Source organism: Protopterus annectens, chromosome 1.part1 (genome assembly GCF_019279795.1).
Source record: "Protopterus annectens isolate FY-2018-M chromosome 1.part1, PAN1.0, whole genome shotgun sequence".
NCBI lineage: Eukaryota > Metazoa > Chordata > Ceratodontiformes > Protopteridae > Protopterus > Protopterus annectens.
Window position 1 is genome coordinate 1,476,286,080 of NC_056726.1, and position 27,325 is coordinate 1,476,313,404.

The following is a 27,325-nucleotide window of genomic DNA, read 5'->3' on the forward strand; positions in this document are numbered from 1 at the left end:
CATTGATATGGCTTGTCAGGAAGGTACAGACTATATACCCAAGAACAAAATCTTGAAATACATTATTACAATCATTCTTTCTTTCACTTTGATCACAATCAAATGTCAGAGGTGTACATGCATCAAATGTTAAATGGGTGTCAATGTCGCTTGTCAGACAGAGTAGTACATGCCTGCATATATGTGAGCAACAAGTAGAGCTACATTACTGTTAACATTATTTATTTAACCTTCATCACAGTCAAACATCAGAGGTGAACACAAAAAGTCTAGGGGAGGAGAAAATCTGTGTATGAAAGTTACTATCCATTGCTATCACTTGATTGGTGTTAAACAGTCAATGATCTGGTTGGTAAGGGGCAGTCTGTGTGTGTGTGTGTGTGTGTGTGTGTGTGTGTGTGTGTGTGTGTGTGTGTGTGTGTGTGTGTGTGTGCGCAACACAATCAAAAAATATCATAATTTTAAATACTCTAGAAAAAAGAGCATATTCTACTGTGGTTGGGTGTAAAAGATTAACCTAGTAAATTTAGCATTTTAAACACACAATGAAAATACAAAGCACGATTTAACTTCAAGGTTGTTACTTTATTATTATAATGTAATGGTATTCATTCAAATTTCTTTAGATTTAATTTATAACATGCTTGCAATTTTTTTTTCTATTTCAAGAAGGCTACTTCATTATATATCAATTATAAATATTTTGCTTTTATAACATAAGGATTAATACTAATATGTACTTGCATTTGAATATTATTGATTTCAACATCAGAAATATTAATACAGAAACAAGAAAACACTCAAATATTTAGCTTCTCCAATAACTATGCAGCTTAAAACATAATCTAAGTATACACGTGAAAATCCAGATATGTTATGAAAAAAAAAAAGAAAGAAAAGAAAAGAAAAAAAAAAAGATATAGAAATTGTTATTTGGAGAAATAATCATTTAATGATAGTTTTCACTAGCAGAGTTACATAGCAATTAGAATGTTCCTAATCATTATACTGTACTCAGTTTTCATTAAGGGTTAATATATGACTTCCTTTTAGGAGAGAATAGTTCAGCACATGCCCAGAATATATTATCAGAATCATTATTACATCACCAGTAAATAAATAAATAAATACAATTTTATATATATATATATATATATATATATATATATATATATATATATATATTTCACCACAGAAGGCAATGTTTTTCTCAGTGTGTATATGTCCTACATAAAACACTTTGTGCTGAGGGTGCAATGTGGTCACATTCAGCACTGAGCTATATTGAAATCCATATGATGATCTTGGCAGTTTTAGGTATGTTTTCCCCTGAGTGTCCTATAATAATTTCATGAAAGTTTCGTGAAGAAATCTCAAAGCAGAATTAACATATGGCCTTTTATACATCGGAACCAAAGATAGGGTTTTACATGCATTTCATATTGACAATATTGCCTGTTGCTGTTCATGGGTTCATGGGTACTTACTAGGCTATTGATCTGTAAGGATCTTTAGAAGCCTAGCCATACATCTCCATAAAGTTTTTAGCCCTAATATTTTAAGGATGAATAACCCAGAGATGAGCAGAGCATTTGCATATTGCCCTTAATCATGAGGAACAAGGATGCTAAACCAGGACTGAATTTCGGTTACCTATCCATTCATCCCGATTATATTTGAATAGTGTAAGAGAAGTACTTTGTTTTCTGTGGAGAGGATAATGATTTGAAAGAAGTGGTATTCCCTGTGGTACATATATATCCCTCCAACATGTTCTATTTATGTTGCAAAAGTGATTTAGGGCTCTTGAGCAAGTGTTTATGCCCCCTTAGTTCCTGGACAAAAGAAAATCCCAGTCGTAAGCCTATTCTTATATGTAAAGATTCTTTCTTGCCTGAATTGTGTTTCTTGTATTTTTAAAATACCTAAAGATCTACAAGGTTGCAAGGTTTCAAGTGACAGATGGCAAAATAATCTCTTGCAATCCAAGTAAGTAGTCACCACTACAATCCTGTAAACTACTTGTTACATACAGTGTAATGGGGTCAGCTAAAAACTCACTCATTATTTCCCATGAACTTATATACACCAACTCCATTGTCACCCAACAATGGGAAGAGAGAAACGTCCTTTAAACAGTATGCAACAGTCTCAGGCAATTACTTGTTTTCTTTTTTTTTCGTTTTTGTTTCTCTAACATGATCAAATAAGTAATTTCTCAGATTTCACCTAGCGAGCACACATGGATAAATTATATTACATTACTTTTTAGCTATGGCCCTGTACTGAAGGAAATTACCACTAGGCTTGTAGAGCTATTTGGCTATTGTTTTTGATGTTTGCTTGACAGCAAATATATGCATCAAACATCATTTTACAGTGATATTATATATCTGAAGTATATGCTCAACATGCTGTTGTGAATAAGACCTAAAATACTACTCTTCTCTCAGAATAAATAACCTTTTCTGCTATTTTAAATGTTACAGCAGAACTGTCACATTTCAATCCCTCACAAACTGCAAGATCCTAAGGCTCTTCTAACTTCTTCTCTGCTTCTATACCATATCCTTAAGCTACTTCTCAGGCTTTATTGCTTCATTTCTTCTTAACGCTCTCTCACTATCTGTCTGCATCACTAACTTTCTGGCTGCTATTTTCCCAACAAAATAACATTCTATTTTGCATGTACTATAACAGTCAATGTCACACATTGCACTTCCTGTGTACTTTTGTATGATGAGAGTGACTATTATCGTCTGTAATGTTTTAACTCTATAGAGTTTAACTCTATAGAAGTGTAGTAACAGAGCTCTTTTCAAACTATCTGGAAATATACAGAGCTAAGTATATTTTTTTGGTTCTTCAGAACTGTGTACTGTAAATTGTTGCTTGACTAATTTTATTCCGAGTTGCACACTATTTTTGATTCACTGTATACTTTTTCAGATCTCTGCTGAAAGTGTTTTGTCCCATCCACTCTCCCTATTTCTGGTTTGTTGTTTAAATTTCATAGCTTTTTCAGTTGCCCGCCCCACTGTAGATTTGATCTGAGACACTCCCCCCAGTCCCATCGCTTTACCACATTATACCTAATACACTCCTTCTGCACTTGTTTTAGTCATTTTTAATTTAATTGCATATTTTAAACTGTGTTTGGTCTAATATTGCTACATACTCATGTGTGCTAGCTTGCACTGCATTTGAATTGTTTTTACTGCTGTTTTAGCTACTTTTCTGTAAAAAAAAAAAAAAAAAAAAACTGCAAGCCTGTTTCCTACCTTTCCTGTAACTAGTGTAGTCCAGATACAAATTTGCTGTATCCAGGACTGTATGTAAGCTTCTGAGCCCCCGCCCCCAAGTCTTTCTGTGTTGGAGGGAAGCCTTCTAGCTTGTCAGTTTGAGTGGTAAGCACTAGGTAACCTGTCTACCATATAAGGAGTGGTTCTGGCCCAGAAATTGTAGTTACTGGCCGTCTGTGCAATCTTTTCCATCTCTCTCAACTTTCTGATTTGAAAGCCCACATTTGCACTTGTTTCTTTCCTGTAACTAGTCTAGTGCATATACAGATTCTTAGTTTTAGCACTTGAATTTGCTTATTTGTGCTCAGCACTTGTTCTAAGCACTAAATAAGCTACTAATTACTATAGCACTCAACCTTTCTCATTACCTAGAGGAAAACAGTTTTTGCACTTACTTTCCTCACTTGCTTAGAGAAAAACAGCTCTTGTACTCACTTTCCTCACTTATCTAGAGGAAAATATTTTTTTATTCAGGCATGTCCAAGGGTCAGCTCCCAGTGTTCTCTCCTGTCTATCTGATGAATTTGAGCATCTTGGGGCAATGTAGAAATTGCCTCATATACAGACAACCCTCTCCTCCTACCACCCAACACCACAACCTGTGAGAGATGCACTTATCTAGTCAAACTGGAGGTAAAGCTCTCTCCAACCAAGAACGAACTTGACATTCAAGAGGAGAAGGTAAACACTTGCACCACACCACACTTATCACATAGTCTCACTAAATCTACACCACCAAAATCCACACATAGAAACACAAAAACATTCACGGAGGCTCTCAGTAATAATCTGCCCAAGCAACAGAGACCTTCAAAGCAGAAATGCAAGCAACTTCCACCCCCCAACACAACCCAAATGACACATAGCCCACAGATTCAGTGTGCCACTCAACCACAGCCAATAAGGCAAAACAACATATCCAACACACTAGTCATAGGTGACTCTATAGTCAGGCACACTGATGTCCCACTCACCAGGCTAAACAAGGAGAAGGTTACTGTCAGCTGCCAGTCAGGTGCCAGGATCTGCCACATAACCCATGCACTCAGGTCACTCCACAACAAGTACAAATATGACTCCGTCATTGTCCATGTTGGTGTGAATGACCTGAGACGTACCTCCCTGGACTACATGAAAAGAGACATGGAAGAGCTCTTTGATCTTGTAGCCCAGGCAGGTATGACCCTAGCCCTGAGTAGCAGTCTGCCATCGTCCAGAATGATACCACAGTACAAGATCAAAATGATTGACTTCAACAATTGGCTAAGCTTCTGGTGTTATTCTAAGGGGATCCAGTATCTGTCTGCTTGGGATGACATGGTCAACAGACCATGATGCTTTGCCAGAGATGGCCTGCACCTGTCGCCCCTGGGATTCTGGATACTGGCTAAGGCTCTTGTCTTCCCTATAGTGCCTTTTTTAGGCAAGGTTCAAATGACAAATTCACCACCATAACAGGAACAGGCAAGCAAAAACTGAGGGTAATGCTACTCAATGCTAAAAGTCTAAATCTCAAAATGCACTCACTCGAGGCACTCCTTAAAATGGAGAACATCGATATCTGTGGAGTGACTAAGACCTGGTTCAAGGCTCCAGAGAGCACCCCTGCACTACCAGGTTATAACTCATACCACACTTTTCGGCCATGCAACCTGGACCAGAACACCAAAAGTGGAGGTGTGTCCATATTCATTAAGGATATCCACACCTCCAGGCTAGTTGCTCAGCATAATGCATCCGAGGTTATCCAAGTGCAACTAACTCTGGGCAAAACTGCAATCCAAATTGTAGCTTGCAACAGATCCCCCACCATGCCCCAGGATTCCGACTCCTCTTTTCTTGATATACTGGAAAATATTAGGGTTCAGCCAAACACCCTAATAATAGGCGATTTCAACTACCCCACCATTAACTGGGAAAACTACTCGTGTACCAACTCCTTCACACAATGCTTTCTGGAATTCATAAACTCCAGTGCCCTGGATCAACTTATCCACACTCCCACCAGGGGCAACAATATCCTAGACCTAGTCATTACCAACATGAGTGACAGGTGTTCCACACCTGAAGTCAACTCCTCGTTGGTACGATCCAACCATAAGCTAATCACCCTTGATATCCACATCCTGCCCCCACCCCCCATTAAGGAAACCACGGTAAAAAATTTCTCCACAGCCAACTTCATGCTTCTTAGGACAGAAGTGGCGAACTTCATGACACCCATGCAGATGGACAATGCAGTTACTTACACGAGTGCATGGATCGTACTATCCCAAACAGAACCAAGACGCTATCCTCCAAAAAAAGGAAGCCAATTTGGTGATCCCCTGCCATAAACAAACTGCACAACAGAAGGAAGAAACTGTTGCAAAAGAGAGTTAAATCCCATGAGTGGAGGAGCTCCCTGATCAGCCTCAGTAAGAAGCTGATAGCCCTTATAAGATCCTCCAAAGCTAGCTACAAAAACAAAATCACCACTGATTCTAAGGACAACCACAAAGCATTCTATAGCTATGTCAAGAATCTCAATGGCAACACCCAGATCTGCTCTGAGTTACAGCACAATGGCACGAAAATTACAGCAACAACTGATATTGCCAACATCCTGGCAGATAAGTTCAGTGCTAACTCCCCCCCCCTACCCCCTAAAGGGCCCATATCTATACAGGAAGGATGCAGAGTCCCTGTAATCACAACTATGCAGGTAAAAGATGCACTCTCTAAAGCCAAAAACACAGCATCCATGGGACCGGACAACATCACAGGCTGCATTTTACACGGACTTCAGAACGAACTGGCTCCCCACCTAAGCACCATGTTCAATCATAGCCTCACATCAGGTTTTGTGCCCACTCAATGGCATATAGCAACAGTTATCCCACTCCACAAAGGGGAGCCACCCCTGATCCCAGGAACTATCGCCCTATTAGCCTGACGAGCCTGGTCTGCAAGGCCATGGAACGTATCATCATAGTACTCATAAACAAAGACATTGGTAACCTCCAGACTCTGGATCTCACCCAATTTGGGTTTGTGAAAGGCAGATCATGCCTCCTGAACCTGATTGACTTCTTTGAGGCAGTCACCAAAGCTGTGGATGAGTGTAAAAAAGCCTATCTTGACCTCACCAAGGCTTTCGACACCATCCCCCATTCTGGAATTATAGCTAAACTCACTAAACTAGTTATGAATCCCTACATCACAAGATGGGTTGCCAACTGGCTCACTGACAGAACCCACACTGTAAAAGTTACACACTCCAAATCTAACCTCAAACCAGTGACAAGTTGAGTACCACAGGGTTCAGTCCTGGGACCTCTACTGTTTAGTATCTACTTCTCTGAAGTACAGGCTAACACAGAAGGCCTCTGGCTAATGAAGTTCACAGATGACTGCAAACTAGGAGCCATAGTTGAGTCTACAAATGATGTGGAAATCCTACAGAAGGGCCTCGCTGCCTCACTGAGACAGATACCTGGTGTTAGAGCCAAAAAGTGCATTGTCATCCCCTTTGGTAAAAACTCTGTACCCATGAACTACTACATAGACTGCAGTCTACTTAACACTGAATGTGTGATGAGACCTTGGGACCCAGGTGGACAGTAGTCTGTCCTTTGATAGTCACATCGCTACAGTAGTCAGGAAGCCCTTCTACGTGGCACACCTCATCATAAAAGGGTTCTCATCCAGGAAAAAAGAGGTCATTGTTCCCCCTACTCGACACTCATTAGACCCATTATAGAGTACAATGCCACTTTTGGAATGTACCTCTCAAGACATCTGCAGCAGCTGAAAAGGCCACAGAAGTACCTCACAAATAAGATTACTGGCCTCAAACAGATGTCCTACACTGACCGTCTCAAAAAACTCCAGCTTTACTCCATAGCATATCGCCTACTCCGAGGTGATCTCTGCCAAACATATAAGGCTATGTCAAACCCAGAGCTGTTGGTCATGCTACACCTAAAGAAATCCCAATCCCTCCGAGCTACACGCTCTAGGGACCTAAACGTTGTCACCACAATAAACAGGACATGCTGGAGGGATAGATTCTTGTCCCAGAGACTTCCCATACTCTAGAACAGGCTACCCATCTATGTCATGCAAAGTTCTTCATTAGCACTCTTCAAGAAAAATCTTGATGAGTGGATGGGAAATAGGAAATACACCACGGGGATCACCTCTGTGTCTGCTCAACAGTGGCATAGGAAAATAACTTTCTTGGGTGGCGTAAGCCAGAGAACTTTGTTGGCTAGGCTTACGTAGGCCCTCGAGCTGATAGCCTAGTACCTACCTATGAACCTTTAATATATTACAACATCTTGTAGCAGTTTGTTCTTTCAACTTATTTTTTGTATAGTATTTCTAATGTAATCTTTATTGTATTGGATTTGTATTGTACTGTATGTGGAGCTGTTCTTCCTGGGCCTCTGCTGAAAATGGGTTCTGTAGACCCAGTCAGACCACCTCGGTAAACAAATGTGAAATAAATAAACTGCTGATATTTCCTTTGCCTGACGGCCATGTACTCACAGTAAGGCTATTCATTTCTATTCTGTGCTGCATTCGTCCAGATATCATTTCCTGAAACATACGCAAGGAGATCGTGAAGCAGCGTAAAGAAACGTACAGTTGTAGGCAGGGTCACATTAAAGCTATAATGTCTGCTTAAAATTGTTACATGTCAGCATTTATAAAACCTTCAGTTTAAATGTATAGCTATCATGTGAGTAACATGTAACAACTATAAGAATCATAAATCTGTTGTCTTGTTGTGAATTCAGGCCTAACAACTGAATATATCCTGCTTGTAAATATGACATTTTCATTCTTTGTTTTGTAACATAAAAGTGACATAAATGTTTTTTTATTAAAACTCAGCATACAGTTGTTTCTTTGCCTTTAAGGTTAGAAGTACCGTTTAAGGATTTTTATAGTTAATTATTCCAATAGTATTTCCTCAAAATTCATGACAATAAATCAGACTGCTTCAGAGAGAGACAGGTATTTATAGACGGGGAACAAAACTAGCTAAAAGCAGTAAATAATCTGGGGACAGCACTCCTGGAAATGCTCGGCAGTGAAGGAGTTAAGTAGACAGTTAAGTAACCAGGATGTGCCTAAATTCATAAGCACAGCGTATGTTGGCATAAATGCAGGGTGTACATGATGCTCAGTGTGCCCTCTTGTTATTAACGTTATACAATGTGCGATATCGCTTCTAGTATTATGATGGAGCGAGTCAAAGACCCCTGTGTGGTGCAGCAGTGCAAATAAACTGGCAAGCGATGGGTAATGCAAATGTGACAATCTGGGGGCATGGTTACTGTAAGCTAGCCATATGCTCTGCCCCAGCACCTTACACCAGGGTCACCAGTAATCAGATGTAAAATAAAGTAAAAATAAAATAGCGCAGTTTGGCAAATCAGCGATAACAACATTATGTGAACATATATTTCATATAACGATGGCATTACGTGCACTTGTAGTTCATGTACAGGTGACATTATATGCACTTATATTTCATATATCGGTGACATTATGTGCACATATATTTCATGTAATATTGACATTATGTGCATATAGATTTTATGTTTACTTACATTTTATGTATCATTGACATTATGTATAGATATATTTCGTATATCTGTGACATTATGTTTACTTACATTTCATGCATCAGTGACATTATGTGCACATATATTTCATGAATCATTGACATTATTTGCACATATATTTCACATATTGGTGACATTATGTGCACCCTATATTTCATATATCTGTGATATCAGTGACATTATGTGCACTTATATTTCATGAATCGGTTACATTATGTGCACTTATATTTAATGTATCAGTGATGTTATGTGCTCTTACATTTCATGTATTGTGACATTATGTGCACATATATTTCATGAATTGGTGACATTATGTACATTTATATTTCATAAATCAGGGATGTTATGTGCACTTACATTTTATGAATCGGTGACATTAATGTCACTTACATTTCATGAATTGGTGACATTATGTGCACATATATTTCATACGTTGGTGATTTTGCTCACCCAATGTGTAATGTGAACATCAACAATATTGTGACATCAGGTTTGTCTGCCTGCTTTTAACTGTAGTTAGTCTATGTTTGAGCAGGCATAACTTCTGGCACTTCCTCCACAGTATATTCTCCATGATTCACATTTTGGTGAATTACAGGCGTGCTGTGGACCCACATGTATACATAACAACAGCATACCTGAGTCGTTCCAGGCACTGTCTGCCTACAGAAGCTCAGGCCCGCTTCATGTTTATAAAGTAGAGGGAAGTATGTGCATTTTGTTACACACCATCCCCATACAACTGTGTAAATTCTTTATAAATAGTATCCAAAGAGTGGATAATGTGGTTCTGTAACAGTTTCATTTCTAGTCCTTGTTAGGGACTTGTCAATAAACTGCAAAACCTAACAGCCATGCCAAAATACTAACTTAAATAACTGGTTTTACACCAGTTTCCAGAAGGTGCTAATAAATATACTAGATGTAAACATAATAGTAAATGCATAGTTAATTACATCATAGTACAAATGAAAAAAAAAAACTTATCTACAAGTCATCTAAATGCTATAAATTGCAATAAAAATTATATCTTACAAATAAAGTTAACAAAATATCATACAGGCCTAAGCAATGCGGAAGATTATTGCATCAACAGTTTAAAATAAGTGAGTCAGAAGATTTATAATGGTGCATGAGGGGAGGAAAACAACACTTAGTAAATCTGTAAGGAACAATTAAAGATTGTAAGATGATGTGCGACCAAGAGACAGCGTGGTGCCTACCAGTGAGATTGTAAAGCGGCACACTGTGTTCTAAACAGGTATAACTGGGAAGGTAGGAAGATCTTGGGGGGGGATGCAAAACTGCAGCATTTTAAACCTACTGGAGAGACAGAGGGTGTCATTTAGGAGAAGGTATTACAGAATTACAGATGTGGTGTTCTTCACAGCAGTGCAGAACTTTCTCAGATATGTTCTACACCCAAACTCACAAACATTAAAGTACAACTGGATTTTTAGAGAATTCATTCCCCTTACTCTGAAGAACAGCAGCCTCATGATTAATGTATATAAGTAGCAAGATTGTGGTGGATATGGGGGGTGGGGGGGGGTGGTGATTGGCTCCCCTTGCCAAAATATGCATTACTAGTTTTGTAGTGAGTTTTGATTTTTGCTGATGCCTTTTAAAGCTGCACATTGTTGTTCAGACTTCTGAGTATTGAACATGTATGCACTGAGCTTTAGTCATGCAGTTTATGTTCTTAGCGTGGTACTGCGGAGTTAGAGTGGTATAAAACGAATGTCTGTCATCAGAAAATGGAAGGGGTGGCTACAAAGGTGTGCTCATGACAGCACATCAGGATTAATGGGTCCAGCTCTGAAGGCAAATTGTCTAGGCTGGCGCAGTTGGAACATTTTATTCAGAAAATGGCAGCTATGGTGATTCAAGAGCTCTATTAGAAGTCTTGTAGTAAAGACATTGAAAGACATCAGCAGGTAAGCCATGGATGGAATGGGGGTATATTATAAATGAGGCTTTTTAATAACCACGTTGATATATAGAAATTCAAAGGTGAAACCGTTTTGGGAAAAAGTCTCAACAGTTATATCACTCCTTTGAGAATATTTTATATACTCACACTTGTATCAACATTTAGTAACAGTGCATATAAAACAATTTATATCCATTTTTATTATTGCATTAATGTAACAAAAACATTTGTAAATAAATACAGCAGATATAAACATTTCTTGATAAAAAAATCAGAAAATAAATGTTCAAATTTAGGACCACTACTACAGGAATTGTGGGGTAACAGTTCCTCTCCCCTACCTTTTTAACACTAAGGTAAGCTTTATGTGTGTGAAGGCTTTCAGTCTCAAACCATTTCAGTGCTGGGTGCTGGGTTATAAAGGAAACTGCGCCACTGAACATACTCTTAGGTGTGGCAAAGTGGAGGTAAAATCTCAAAAAAAGCCTTACATTTGTACACAGTTAAAGGCCTAGCTCTAGGCATTGGCAAATACCTTAGTAAATTCAAAGTGTATTGCCCAAAAAAAAAATTGTAATAAAAATAAAAATAAAAGGTTGTACATACTATGAAACATTAACATCAATGATTTCACATTACACTTACTTCTGTTCCATCTTTTTTCTGGGTTGCAGTATGTTTCTTTCCTGTTGTGTTGGAATAGCTGAACAAAGAAAGAATAAAAACAGTTGAATGAGGCACAATATACTGTAAAGAAAGGAATACTTCAGGGATAGCACAACGTTAAAGTCAAGTATTAGAACATTTACACTAAAATACCCTTTATAAGAGCTCAAAAAAAATCTATAGAAATGTAGTTTTGGTAAAGAAGGAGTGGGCAATCAGAATCCTTAGTCACCCTTTGATGTAGATATATCTTCAGTAGTGGGAGTTAGGGTACGTAACAGATTTGTAACTGCATATATTAAGCAATAATCACCAACAGACCACTACTGATGGTGGGTTTACTCACTACCAGTGAAATTTATCAACTTGTACTTCACCCTTAAGGGAAACATACACTGGCCATGAATAAGTCCACCATCACTGATGGTCAAATGATGATTGATAGTATATTCTAAATACTGTTTTTTGTTTTATGTTTTTTTTCAAAGATCTGAGCTTTCACCAGCAGAAATTATACTCAGTTGTAAAATGACAGCAGTACACATTTATTCAATTACATAATCTTGGCTCTTGGAAACCTTTCACTTGTTATGCAAGTCAGAATCACTGCTCTTACCATCTCCTGAAACTCATTCCAGTGCCTTTTACAAAGGAAATGTTCTGAGCTCATCTGAAGTGCTTCTTTCAAGAAGGATAGTAATTCAACCATTCATGCAACTGTTAGATTCATTATGAAACGTGCTCTTCATCAGATTTTAAGTCTTCTTCTATGCTGACAGACGCATTGCATCCTATGACTCATTTGTAATGGATACATTTAGCTTTAACTAGCCCTTACTGGGTCTAAGACAGCCCATGTTCAACTAGCAGCTGGAGGGGCTTGGTGGGGAAGATGCTGGCCAGCGCATCAGGGGTGGGGCTGCCTCGGTTCACTGCAATAGCAGCATTAAGAGTCTGGCAAGCTCCAGGCTGCAAGCAGTATGCCATTTGGTCGGGGGGTTGTGTATGCATAAAAGCACACATGTACCTCCCAAAGGCATCATATGCTGAGCTCAGAAAGCTGCCAAAGGGTGATGAAAGTTAAGGCACACTTCCCAGCATGCACCTCCCAAAGGCATCAGATGCTGAGCTGACAAAGCTGCCGCAGGTTGGTAGGAATTAAGGCACACTTTCCAGCATGCACCTCCCAAAGGCTTCAGATACTGAGTTCACAAAGCTGCCACAGGGTGGTGGGAGTTAAGGTACACTTCCCAGCATGCACCTCCCAAAGGCATCATATGCTGAGCTCACAAAGCTGCCACAGGGCAGTGGGAGTTAAGGTACACTTCCCAGCATGCACCTCCCAAAGGCATCATATGCTGAGCTCACAAAGCTGCCACAGGGCGGTGGGAGTTAAGGTACACTTCCCAGCATGCACCTCCCAAAGGCATCATATGCTGAGCTCACAAAGCTGCCACAGGGCGGTGGGAGTTAAGGTACACTTCCCAGCATGCACCTCCCAAAGGCATCATATGCTGAGCTCACAAAGCTGCCACAGGGTGGTGGGAGTTAAGGTACACTTCCCAGCATGCACCTCCCAAAGGCATCAGATGCTGAGCTCACAAAGCTGCCACAGGGCGGTGGGAGTTAAAGCACTTTCCCAGCAGCAGTATGATGCTTCACCAGTGTTCTCACTCTCCTCAAGGCCCGAGATGTGGGCAGGTCTGAGACCAGAGGAGGCTAAGGCAGGTCTGGTAGAAATGGGAGAGGATTGGACAGAAGAGGAAGGAGCTGGTGGCAGCTAATGGTCAGCTGCAAGGACATGGGATAGAAAAAATAATTCAGGAGCAGATGAGCAAACAGTATCAACAGCATTAGTAGTGGTCTGCAACCCAGAGACTGGCACACAAATGTAGCTCATCTTAGCCAGAAAGCAAATCACAATTTACTGAAGGGTATCACATGTAGGAAGAAAAATGGGCCAAAAAGGAGGGATGGAGCAAGGAATCCAAGGGACAAAAAACAAGAAGGAATGTAAATACAAGGGGACATGAGAAAGACAGTAGGAGGATACATAGGGGGTTTTATTTGATCTAAACACGCCAGCTCATTTAGAAGACAGGAATAAGAGATATTTTAAAGTAAAAGGAAATAGAGGTGTTTGGTTATAGAGACAGAGACTGAATCCCAAAAATGACAGCCACAGCAATGATGCAGCGTAGCGCACCAGGTCAGATATTTCTGCTGAAGAGTCTAATAGTACAGATTTTGGGATTTTTTTTTCCTTTTCTGTCTATGGTTTTATTTATTTATTTATTTATTTGCAGTTTGTTAACTGGGAAAGTCCACTGGGCCACACAGAGCATGTTATCAGTGCAGGCCTGGAGACAAAAGCTCCTCAGTACAGTAAAAAGCAAAGTTATATACACTGGGAATAAAGAATTACTAAACAATTTAGCTTGCAAAGTTATAAACATGTTTAACAATTCAGTGGCCAGACAATTAGAAGTGACAAAGTTACAAAAACATAATTTTTTTTGCAAACATAGCATAGAAAGTAGTGAAAAATATATCATTAAAACTAAGTATTCAAGGAGGCTGAGTAAGTGTGTAGCAAAATTATGAAGTGGGCAGGATTTTGGGTTGTTCTAATCTTTAATGGTAGAGCATTCTAATTTTTTGCTAAAGAGTAAGAGAAGAGAAGCTGGCCGGAAGGCAAGTTTGGCTTGTGAACCTGAAGAAGTTACTGATTCTCAGATTTAAGGGGTCTATTTGGGAGGTAGAAGGTGACGCTAGAACTAAGAGTGGGACAATCAGAATGTTTAAAGATAAGTTTGTGAGCAGCAGTAAGTTGCAGATAGTTGAAGTAGTTTGGTAGTTCTAGCCATTTGAGGGAGTAAAAAGCAGTACAGTAATGGGAGGAGTTTTTTGGAATTTGTTGCAAATTTTGCAATTTTTTTATAACGTGTCTCAGGCTTGGCTTTTAGAGAGGTTTGAAGGGCGGTAAGTAGAGGTTCACCATACATTAGATAAGTGGAGGCAAGGGTTTGTTTGGTATAGGGGTTAAGGAAATGGCTGTGTCTATAGAGCATTCAAAGCTTCTGATGACTTTTTTTGGATGTTTTGTTGCAGGTGAATATAAAATTTTAGATGTTCATCTATGGATACTCCTAGAAGTTTTGTGTGGTTGGCAATTTCTATTTGCACTTTACTTTGGGAATAGATATTGAATGTGGCTTTCACCAACAATGTTGATTTGATTTTTTAGGGGTGAAAGCATAATCTTGGATTTATTTGGGTTAAGGACTAGGTGGTCATTAAACATCTAGGGGTCAGTGGTGGAGAAGGCAGTTTGAATTTTGAGTTGAGTTGCAGACAATGGTTGAGTCATCTGCATATTGAATAAGGGCTCCATTGGTCATAGTTGTGTGTAAATTATTAATGAAAATATTGAATAGGAAGGGGCCAAGTATGGAGCCTTGAGGAACTCCAATAGAGGTATTAACATAAGAAGAGATGGAGTTTTGCCATTTGACAGCCTGTTACCTGTCTTTTAGATAGTTTGAGAACCAGTTGAGAGTGGTGGGGGAAGAGTCCAAAGTTTGAGAGTTGTGATAGTAGCAAAGGGTGTGAAACTGTATCAAACACTGTTGTTAGAGCTAAGAATATGGAGGATACTATTTTTCTAGTATCAAGAGCTCTGGTAACAGTATCCAAAAAGATATGAGGGCACTTGTAGTGCTGTGGCCAGGTCTGAAACCATGTTGTGTAGAAGACAGGAGGTGGTTATGAATAGACAGTGCATCAGTTGAATGCAAATGCACTTTTCCAAGATCTTAGAGGTAGGGGATGGGATAGCAATAGGACAAAATTTGGGGATATCTTTGTTTTTTCCACCTTTGTGAAGTGGGAGAATGTAGCCTTTCTTCCATAATTTGGGCACTTAAGATTCTTAAATGGATCTGTTAATAAGGATACTTATAGGGAATGCAATGGCTTCAGCAGCAATCTTTAGGAATATGGGGAGTATTTTGTCAGATGCATTAGAGCAGGTTTTGTGCTCAAGGAGTAGTCTTTTAATAGCTGAGGTAGAAATGGGGTTAATAGTGAAATTAGGGGTAGAAGGGGTGTTGGGTTCAAGGATGAATGAGCTGTCTGTAGAGATAGGGAAGGTGGAGGAAGTTTTTAGTGGAACAGTGTTACTTGTGCTGTGCCTGTTTTGAGGAAAGGTGCAGTAATGTCGGCTATAGAGTTTATGAAGAGCAAGTTAAGAGAGAGGCTATTTCATGAGGAGGTTTGTCTGGATGTGGACATGGGTTGTTTTTTGTGCCAGGGTTCAGGAGAGATGTGACGGAATTCCAGAATTTTGGGGGATTTTGTTTATGGTTAGACTGCATTTTTGTATAGTAACCTTTTTGTCTTTATGCACTAATTTGTTACCTGATTACAAAGCTGTTTAAAATGTATCAGGGTGTCCTGTTTTTTGTTAGTATGATACGGTTTCCATGTTTTATCTCTAAGATGCATCAGATCTTTAGTAGGTTTGGTCAGCCAGTTAGTTTTGATCCTTTTCAAGAGAGAGGATGCAAGTCTATTTAGTGTGTCCAAGAATCTAGTACTGAAATAGTCAACAGCATTGTCTAGTGGGAGAGTTTTTAGTTTGTGCCAGTTAATCTTTTTCAGAATATCAGTAAAGGTTAGAGGGTTGAAGGTAGTTAGATTCCTTATCTGTTTGTACTGGTGTTGATTTTGGAAGGCTGAGGGGGACTGGTGGATAAAGGCAGGTAGGTGGTCACTCAATATGTCTGGAAGAGTGCCTGCTTCAGATATTTTATTGAGGTGGGAGATGAGAATCTAATCTAGAACGGATCCTGCGGTATTATTTTTGTTTGGTTGGGGTGTTTATGAGCTGAGTAAAGTTGAATAGATTAATATTGGAGGCATGGGAGTTGGAACTCAGGTTTAGCCAGTTGATATTTACGTCACCTAGGATAACAGTTTCATTTTTAATGTTAGTAGAGATCCAGGCATGAATTTCTTCTAGTAAAGGGATATTGTTTCCAGAGGGTACGTAGAGAGCTATGATACAAAGATTTTTGCAGTTGTTAATCTTTAAGAAACCAATAGTAATTTCTGCATTGGCAAATTGGGGAATTGGATTTGTGTAGGGTACTATATTGAAAGTGTTAGGAAAAATTAGTGCTACTCCACCTCCTTTTTTGTTGGGCCTATCTGATCTTATAGTTTGATAGCCGGGGGAGAAATTTAGTATAATGTAGGGTTGTAGCCAGGTCTCGGTGATGGCGATAATGTCTGGTTGATTATGGGTGATACATGTATGAAAACTGGGGATTTTGTTGCAAATACTTTGACTAGTTATAGTAACCATGTAAATGGATTTGTGGGAGTTAGTTCTAAGTGAAGGTGTGGTGATATTAGTTGGAGTGGGCCCTGGGTTGGTGTGTATATCTCCTGATAAAGTTAATGTAGTGAAAGTAGATATATAAGTTAGAGACACTTGTTTAGAGGGAGATTTGGTGTTGTATTGTCAAGAGGATTTTTTTAGAGTAGCATATAGGAGTTAAGAGTTTTTTGTTTATGAGGGGAGATTTTTAGTTTGTATTGGAAGAGGGTGTTTAGTAGATAGAGGTTAGGAGATATTTTGGTATATCCTGTAAGTTTTGTAGACATTGAAATACAGGTGGTGGAGTAATGAGGTGAGAAGGACCAGAGGTTCAGGGGAGAGAGATATAGTAATGGACAGATGAGTATGTAAAGAAGTGATAGGATTAGAATGTGTGTTGTAGATGATTGCATTATTAGATTTGCAAGAAATGGGGGTATGAAAATGCATGTGGGTGACTGATAGTGAGGAGCAGAGTTGTGTAGGTAAGGAGTGATGTAGGTGGATATTTAGGAAGGGATGTGTGGAAAGAAGTGTAGACATTTGTAGTAGATATGTAATGTGGTTGTGAGTCAGGAAGGCAGGGGATAGGTATAGAGTGAGTCTGTTGTTTACTTCTGAAAATAGATTATGTCTGAAGAAAAAATCAGTTCCCTTGCATGGCACAGTACACAAAGAAGAATGAGAAGCATAGGAAAGAAATATTAGGGGTAGAAACTATAGCAAAGCTGCTGACAAGGTCTGGTCAGTATAACTACATTAAAAGAGTCATAATGCAGTAACAGTACAGAGCTGTTTGTGAGGGATGGTTCTGGGTACTGGATAATAGGATTTATATTGTGGAAGATTTCTGTGCCAACCTGAGAACACAGTTTGCAAGGCTGGCTGGAAAAGAAACAGGACTGCCAACTTACAAAAGTTTATTCATTTCTATAGGGAAATGTGAATGGGGCCTTGCTTTTTTTCTTACTTTTTATTTATTTTTTTGAGAGAAGTTTTTTTAACCAGCTGGACCCGCTGGGCTTTAAGTTAGAGTAACAAAGCAGAATAATTGCCCCATTGTCTCATTAAATGTCATTAACTCAGTGACAGTATTGCCTTCAGGGTAATCTTGGGCCCACTACAAGACTTTGAATCATAACCCACTAAAAGTAAACTGGATAAGTCAATCTCGCGGAAACATCCACCCAGTAAAACTGTGGGTGCAAGACCCCTTGCATTATTCACATGTGAGACGAAGATCGCTACAAACCTCTTATTAATAAATATATTAATTCCTCAGTTTTACAACTGTGGAGAAAAGATAAACACTGGTAAGGGTGACAAAAATGGCTTATACAGCTGTAGTCTGTCATCAGAGTTGACATGTAAAAACATTCCAGGACTTCTGATCCAGAGAAGTTTGGACTGGGGACATATCCTTTATGAAGATATCAGCTGTCAAATGGTAGGTTCAGTCAATGATGCGTTGCAGTAGCATAAAACTATATGGGACATATCCTGCCAAGCATATTTGATGCCTGGTCATAGGTTTATAGGCAAATACTATTCTAACTACCATGAAGGGTCATTTTAAGCCTTGCCAATAACCCAATGTCAGAATCAAATTCTGTACCTTGTGCTTCTGAGGTGAAGACCTTAACCATTATGTCAATCCCACCCCCTTAATAGTCAGTATAATAGACCTTCTGGGCATCTTCCTCATGCACTGCATACCTGCTAAACAAGGACAGCATGTTGGTATGAAAAGGATGTACCAGAGACAGATTTCAGAACATTATTATTATTATTATTATTATTATTATTATTATTATTATTATTAAAATTATTATTATTATTATTGTTATTATTAATATTGTTGTTATTATTATATTATTATTGTTATTATTATTATTATTATTATTGTTATTATATTATTATTGTTATTGTTATTGTTATTATTATTATTATTGTTATTATTATTATTGTTATTATTATTATTGTTGTTGTTATTATTATTATAGTATTATTATTATTGTTATTATTATTAATTATTATTATTATTATTATTATTATAGTATTATTATTGTTATTATTATTATTATTGTTATTATTATTATTATAGTATTATTATTATTGTTATTATTATTATTAATTATTATTATTGTTATTATTATTATTGTTGTTATTATAGTATTATTATTATTATTGTCATTATTATTATTATTGTTGTTATTATTATAGTATTATTATTATAGTATTATTATTATTGTTATTATTATTATTATTGTTGTTGTTATTATTATTATAGTATTATTATTATTGTTATTATTATTAATTATTATTATTGTTATTATTATTTACTATGGTAGGCAGACTGATCCGGAGACACTTTTCAGCCATGACTGGGGCAGAGAGACAGATAGCATTGCAGTAAATGTAAATTACAAGCAAATAAAAGATTAGAGTATAATAAACCATTATACACATGAGGCTAATTCAGAAGCTGTGTTTTAACACATTCAAAATGTATATCATATGCCTTGACTAGATGTAGTGTCGATAAGACAAGAAGCAAGTGAAAATCATTCATTTTAAATGAAGATTTTATGAAACATTTAAACAGCACAGTTAGACTAAGCAATTCCTGCTGTTGAAGCATTTTATCAGACATCTCATCTCCTCAGCACCTTCAGTGTTAGTGGTCAGCTTATGACTAAAGTTGTGTGGTCAGATGAATACCTGTTTGAGGACCTTACTTACTTTTTTCTTTCACTGAAAAGTTTAGTGTAATTAAATCATATGTCTGTTAGAAAGGAGAAATACATGTGCTGTAGTTAGATATCATACAAGGACTCTCACAAGCATTTTCTGCTTTGGATAAAGTCATGACATATGGTCCTGTGACAGTTGTTTGATTTTCACCCCAAAAACAATTTGCAATACTTTTATTAGAAAACTGGCATTTGAAGGCCTTGCTCGAGTGTCCTTAGTTACTGATTCATCTTTATCAATGCTCCCCTTCTGCTGAAGAACAAAAGTTACTAAAGAGAGTTAAAAAGGGGCACAACTGAACATTTCATTACTCTGGTCTGGAACTCAGGAGTCCATTGTAGTGGTCTTGGAGCCTCAGGCCATCAGTCTGATCTTCACAACCCCTCTGGCAATACTATTGAAGCTGCTAAAGGCCAGGGTGTGATGCCCGTGCACTGGCACAGCAATCAAGAAGCCTTAGTCCTCACCACTAACACCAGTGAGGGGCATCCACATAGGGAAGGATAACAAATACACACACAGTAAAGTACAATTTCCCTTAAGAGCACACAGAGATCACAGTCAGTCTGGAGCTGGTTTCTCCCTTTCTCTCAAAATTTCCAATAAGACTCCCTACTGGCACAGCTATGGAGTGGGGTCCTTAGCCTGGGTCAACTCTCTCTGTCCACCCAGTGCTTTGTGTCCCTGCCCAAGTAGCTCACACACACACACACACACACACACACACACACACATACATACACACACACACACATACTTTGAGATATGATTTAAATACAACCACACAGACGCTCCTGGGGAAGACTGACACAGGGTTCACTAGCTGTGCCCCTTCTGTCCAGGCTGTAAGGTAGTAATCACTGCCACCAAGACCCTTACTTATCAGCTACTAAAAAGGTCCTTATCAAAGGGTGTCCAATTATTACTGTGCAATATTATTATCCAAATGGTAAGTGTGACTGAACAGCAAAGCTTATTGGAGTGACTTGGACAGTATCACTATATACATGCAATGTACTCTAGAGCTTAAATTATCTCTACACAAAACAGCCACAGTTGAAAGGTTTAAAAATATTTAATAATAAATAATAAAAACACAAGGCAATACTTGTTACTACACAGTGCTAGTCAAGAGTACAGAGATCAAAGAGAAATGCTTAAAATAATACAGTAGAAAATTTCTGACATCAATACAGAAAAAAAACAAATGTAATCTTCCAATTTCCTAGCTATATCTAAGAGAAAACACAGTTCTAAAATAAACTTACATACAGAACACAGGCAGAGTGTTGGTGACGTTGGATGTTCTCAAGACAAATGCTCAAATGGTCTCTGATTCTCTCTCTTTAAATTGATAACACAGTGATGCTTCACATTACATCATTCTTAACAATTCTCTGTTTTCCCAGGCTAACAGAAACTCAGAGGTTAATAGCCCTTTTGATCTTGCAGCTGATCAGGAAGCCAGAGCAATAAAAGAAATTATATATGTAAATTCTAGCCATTATACCTCTCAACTGTACAGATTTTTGCAGAATGTCCAGATTTTTGCCTAATATTTTTGGTGTGTTCCTCCTAAAATCTGTACCTTTCTGGCAAATAGCTGATGATTGAAGTCATTAAATAATGACAGGCAAGACTTCCACATCCTTCAGAAAATTCATGCTGATGCAAAATCTATTATTCTATCAACTTTCTAAGTTTGTAAGAGTAATATTTAAAATCTGTCCCTATTTGTCCCCCCATTATTTTAGGATTTGTACAGATATTTTGCTCTAAGAGGTTGAGAAGTAGCCTCAAAACTATAGAAAGAATCTGCTGGTTCAGACACCACGGCTCTGAGTTTTGACATCAAACAATTATACAATACTTGACTTATCAGCTTTCCTCCAGCAGAGTGCAATGTGGTTACACTTTTGAAGTTCAACCTTTAACAGCATTTTCTTCCATTTAAGAGAACAGGTCTGTGGCTTATCTACAAAATTCTATCTAGCTTGGCTGGCAGCCTTCACCTATCTTCACACAGGGTACCAGCCCATCCAGTCAAACTAAATGTCAGGCATCAGCCAAGAAGGGAGAACTCTGCTTCATTCTGACTGTTGGTATCAGTAAGAGAAGAGGTACCAGTCTCCTCATGGAGGTCTGATCATCCAAGTCTTCTAAAACTATTCAGTTCAAGAGCCCCAGGAAGAAGACTCAAAAGACTAACCTTCAACACTGACCAGTTTGAAGGGTTTACAAGAGGACTGGAATAATTTTGCCCAGCATCTTTTCAGGGCCTTCCAGTATCTCCAGTCTTTGACCCAAGTGTCCTCACAATCCAAGAGGAAAATAATTTCCTACTCCTCCTCCTCTGAAGAGGAGATGCTCTGTAATACCGATGATGAAGGTCTGGATTGTGCCTCACAACTGTCCTATTTTAGTTGTTATAAATCTGAGTCAGAGGACACTATATCTTCTGACTCACCTAATGAAGAAATTTCATTTTCAGATACAGCTAGGAAAATGAAATAATTCTTTAAATGGAAGGGAAGGGAGATTTCAGAGGCCCAGAAGAGTAGTATGGACTTTTGAATCTAGGTTCCTCCAAACCATTGGCTATGTCTCCAGTACTTGGGGAATAGGGGGATGCTTTTAAATTATCCTGTGCTTCTCCAGATTCTTAGTCTCCTGCACCTAGAAAGTCTGATAGGTTGCATAATGTGCCTGATTCCCATAAGTACGACTTTAGGAATCCCTTAGCTGCCCTGATGTGATTTCTACAGACAAGGACAGTGGCTCTAAGCCACTGGATTATTCTAATCCTGTCCCCAGTGAGAAGGACAGCAGGGAATTTGCCAGATATGGGAAGAAAGTATTAGCTTTTCCACTCTTTCATGTCACTCAGCTGCCAGACCATATGGTGAAGTACCTGCTCTGTATATTTTTTAACATGTAGCAGGTTATTTCCAACCTTCCTGATTCAGACACTAGACCTCCCTGTCAGACTTGGTATCCTGTAATTCATAAGTCACAAAGCATTCAATAAACTGCTCCCATGATACCACTGACACTGTTTCAAGGGCTGCTGCCATAGTCTCTGTGATGTGAAGGAATGTCTGGACCATGCTCCAGAGTTTCCCAGAAGATGTCAAATCTCAAATTTTGTATGTTCCTTTAGAAAAAATATTTCATTTTTAGAGTTTCTCACCAAATGTTCTTAAAGGATTAGTGGCAAGAGGGATGAAACAGCCTTTTCTTTTGCTAGTCCCTAAGTACCCACAGGAACTATCCTTTGAGCCTCAGACCTTCCTTCAGAAAACATTTCAGCACAAAAAGAGTCGATGCCTACCTGTGCACCTCTTCCCCCTCCTACCTGCCCCAGCCTGGTAAACCTTTCCAAACTAGCAGACAATCATTCTCTTTCCATGCACATCCAGAAATAAATAACATACTGTGTCACAATAAGAATAATTCTGAATGGCTACAAGTTGCAGAGCACTTCCCTAACTCTATGCAGGAATCCCTCTTCCTGCAAAAGGCCGGACTTATTTGTTCCCACAGATTGTTACAGGCATGCTATTTCATGGTGTTAATAGAACCTACCCTTGCCCTCTCCCTTCCACAAAGGGAACATTTTTTCTTGTACTGAAGATGGAAAGTACCTGGGCACCATTTGTTTCGATCTTTTGTTCTGAATTCTTTTCCGATTGTTCTAAATCTCAAGGTGCTAACTTGCCAGATCCCGTTTCCTCTTCCTCTTCTACCCAACTTATTTAGTTGCTCTGAACCTCAACAATATGTATGACATGTCAGTTCTGAAAGACCACAGGAGGTACTTAAGATTATTTGTGTCTAGGCTGAATTATCAGTTTACATCCTTGCCATTTGGGGTATCTACAGCCCCAAGGGTTTTCAGGAAATGCCTGGCTCCAGTCATTGTCTTTTGTAGACTTCAGAGAATTCACATTTACCCTTACCTGGATGATTTCCTCATCCTAGCTGATTTTACCCAAGACACTCAGGCATACCTCCTTTTCTCTACAAACCTTTTTCAAAGACTAGGATCCAAATTAAACCTTGAGAAGTCTTCCCTAGCTACATCTTACAGGATAACCTTTCTGAGATGCCAGCTGGGCACCTCCATCTTGTTGGCTTACCTCTTTCTACCATGTCAATTTCTTAGACCTGTCTCACCTGTCCATTTGCACAAGAACTTTTCCTCAGAATTCTAGGTTACATGTTATCAGCTATCCTCATGGTTCCTCTAACCAGACTTCACCTGTGGAAGATTCATTGGCTGTTTAAATCTATACAGGCTCAGCACTAACATCTTCTGCTTATCCTGTTCCAGTCATGAACATCTTCAAAAAGAACTCCTCTGGTGGGCCAACTAGGTGATAATAAATACAGGTCTCCCACTTTCTCCTATTCCAAGATACTCTGTCACCATGGATGCCTCACACTTTGTCTGGGGAGCAGTTTCCATAAGGATGAAAGTTCAGGAGACTGGAGATCATCTCTGGAGGAAGAGACATATAAATCTCAAAGAAATGATAGCCCTGATAAAGGCAATAAAAACCTTGGAGCAGCTGTGGATTTTAGCACCATTGTTAGTAACAACAGATAGCACCAGTTATGTGATACATAAATAAACAGGAGGAACCAGCTTCTACCCCTCTACAGAATAACCATGATTGGCTAGGAGATGGCAAGTCAACACAATATCTGCCTTCAAGCAACTTACATCTTGTAAGAGCAGAACACAATTGCAAACTCCCTGAACAGATTCAAAACAGACCCTCACAAATGGATGTCACATCCAGAGGTAAGGAGATTGCCAGCTGTGGGAAACTTCCCAACTAATCTGTTTGCCTCAGTTCACAACAGATAGTACGGAGCTTTGGTACCAGAATTCCTTGCAAACAGGCCTGGAAAACAGATGCCATTTCCCCATGGATGGGAATGTGCATTTATGCTTTCCCTGCCTCTCCTCTGATAACCAGAGTCTTATTAAAGATAAAGAAGGACTCTTCAAAGATACTTCTGGTATCACTAATATGGGTTCATATGTATTTACTGCTGTTAACCGTGAAGATCTTAAGAAGCCTAGCTTTACATTCTAAGTGTAGTTTTTAGCCCTTATGTTTGGTGTACAGATAACCCTTTTGACCCAGACACTATATGTTTTCCTTCTTGCTCACCTGGCCAGGGGCATTTACCAAAACATTCCCCAAAGAGTACACCTACTCACACAGTAGAAAGGATCGCTCATTCACCCCAACATTCTGAACCTTCACCTGACAGTGTAGATGATAGGTTTTTGATCACTTTTAGGTACCTCTTTACAGAGGACATACAGCAGGAGTTAGAGGAAGCTTGAAAACCTGCTAATAGAAAATCTTATTTAACTAAATGGAAATTATTTTCTAGTTGGTGTCATAACAGAGACCAAAAATCCATCCCAGGTAGGTGCTCCAGTGGTTCTCCAGTTCATGTGTGCATTGCTCAGATCTGGCCTGTCTCACATTTCTATCAGGGTCCATATCAGTTTTCTTAGTATAAAAGGATAACTTCTTGACTGTGAGCCAGGAACCAGGAGTTCAGTTAAAGGCTTGAGTACATGTTGGAGTTGGCAAGGGGTAAGAAGGAGCAATATTGTCTATGCCTGCGGGTATTCTGCAGGGGGTGGGGTGTTAGGGAAGAGTGAAGATAGGGTGTACTGCATGTCTGGCTCTGGTGTGGACTGACACCAGGATACAACAGAGCCAGGTTGGGTTCTGATCAAGTGGAGCTGCTTCCTTTAACCATGCCACACTCCAAGCCCAACCTCAAAAAGATGTCAACATGCAGAGGGGAATAGGGCCACTCATTTAAACAACCTAAATCAATGGGATCATCACTGTGGGTTCTCTGTGTCGGTCCCACTCCCATGCACCAAACATACAAGCTAGAAGGAGGGATAGCAAGCCAAGAGTTAGCAGGGTGTACAAATACCAAACCAACCTGCCCAAAGCACAAATGGATCAAGTATAGAGGAGCTTAATGAAGAAGCCACTGTGCTGCAACAGACACATTAGGCATAGCCCTGCTGCTGCTGCAAAAAAAAAATTTACAGTAAATCATCCATTCAAGAAGTAAAGAGAACAGAAGGCAGACTTATAGATTCCTTCAGGGATTTCCCTATATGTGGGCATAAGTGTCGCTAAAAATTCCTTCTGGGGTTTTCCCTATAAGTCACCACAAGTGGTGCTATAGATTCCTTCAGGGACGTCCCTCAGTTTAATTTCTCTTTCTTTTAGTTTCTAATACCATGGTGGGAATGGACCGCATTCCTAAGTCAAAGTATGATTAAAGTTCATGAAATTAGTATTGCTTCAGTCTTTGAGGTTAGTCAAAGTACTCTTTGTAATTACTGTAATGTGCCTAGAAGTAACACTTTCTGCAATTTATGTGGAGTTACATGTATTGGTAGAATATCTAAATGCGACTGTAAATTATTTTTTATGAGACCACTGCTCCTGCTGTTGGAACTGTCTGGGTATCCTTTTTCCACACTGCACTCATTTCTTCCTGTAAATCCTGGTATTTTATGACTTTGTGTCTCTCTGTACATAAGACACTGTAATGACTGAATGTAGTAATGTCAATGATCAATGTTACTTTTCATAGATTACTAGATCTGGTTTTCTTGCATCTGTTTTGAATTGTTGGTGACGGGTGATCCCACGTGATGTACATGTCATTATTCTCTATGCTCTGCAGCTCATGTTTCCCAGTTGCTGCTCAGCTGGTTCTTTATTGTATTGTTTGCATAAATCCTAGTGCAACAGTACTGCCACATTATTATGACTTTCGGTATACAGTCCCTTCTGCTATTAGTGTATCACACCCAGCAACAATATTTGTGACTGTTTCTAATTCTGTTTTACAAAACCTGCATTTGTTTGTTTCTCCCACATGTTCAATGGACTTTGTAAACCAGCATGTATGTAGTCCACTATCCTGGGCCACCGAGTAAACCAGCATGTATGTAGTTCACTATCCTGGGCCACCGAGTAAACCAGCATGTATGTAGTTCACTATCCTGGGCCACCGAGTAAACCAGCATGTATGTAGTCCACTATCCTGGGCCACTGAGTAAACCAGCATGTATGTAGTCCACTATCCTGGGCCACCGAGTAAACCAGCATGTATGTAGTTCACTATCCTGGGCCACCGAGTAAACCAGCATGTATGTAGTCCACTATCCTGGGACACCAATATTAACCTTCCGTCTTTTGATTTAAATTCACGTCTCCTTAAACATTCCTGTGTCATATCCTGTTCCAAGAGTTTTCTGTACTTGCAACTGTATTTATGCCTTTTCCACATTTCTTGCCTTCTTATCTGATGCTTCACCTTATGTCCTTTCTTCTGTTTCTTGGCGTATTCAGTTGTCGCCTGATTTTTGACTACTCGTGGTTTGATTTCCATTCTCAGTTGACACAGATATGCTTCTGTTAAACTAAGCAGAAAAGTCATCTTAGACTTGTTCTCCTCGTGTTGTATAACTTTCACTATGTTTGGATCTGGTGAGGTCAGCAGTTATGTAGGCAGTCCTACGACTGCAGATCTATACATGTAATCAATTTCAAGGAGGCCCATACTTCCTTTGGAATGGGGAATATATAATATTGGTATGCACTGA

The 27,325-nt window shown here is 39.0% G+C and overlaps 1 protein-coding gene across 2 annotated transcripts in view; it reads right to left on the bottom strand.

Moving 5' to 3' along the window:
- Nucleotides 1-27,325, bottom strand: part of DCDC2B (doublecortin domain containing 2B) — a 722,606-nt gene that overhangs the window by 563,387 nt on the left and 131,894 nt on the right. For both annotated transcript variants that reach the window (XM_044082560.1, XM_044082551.1), the window contains exon 2: nucleotides 11,499-11,556. In XM_044082560.1, the coding sequence (XP_043938495.1) occupies nucleotides 11,499-11,556 (58 nt within the window). The remainder of the gene's footprint in view (nucleotides 1-11,498; nucleotides 11,557-27,325) is intronic.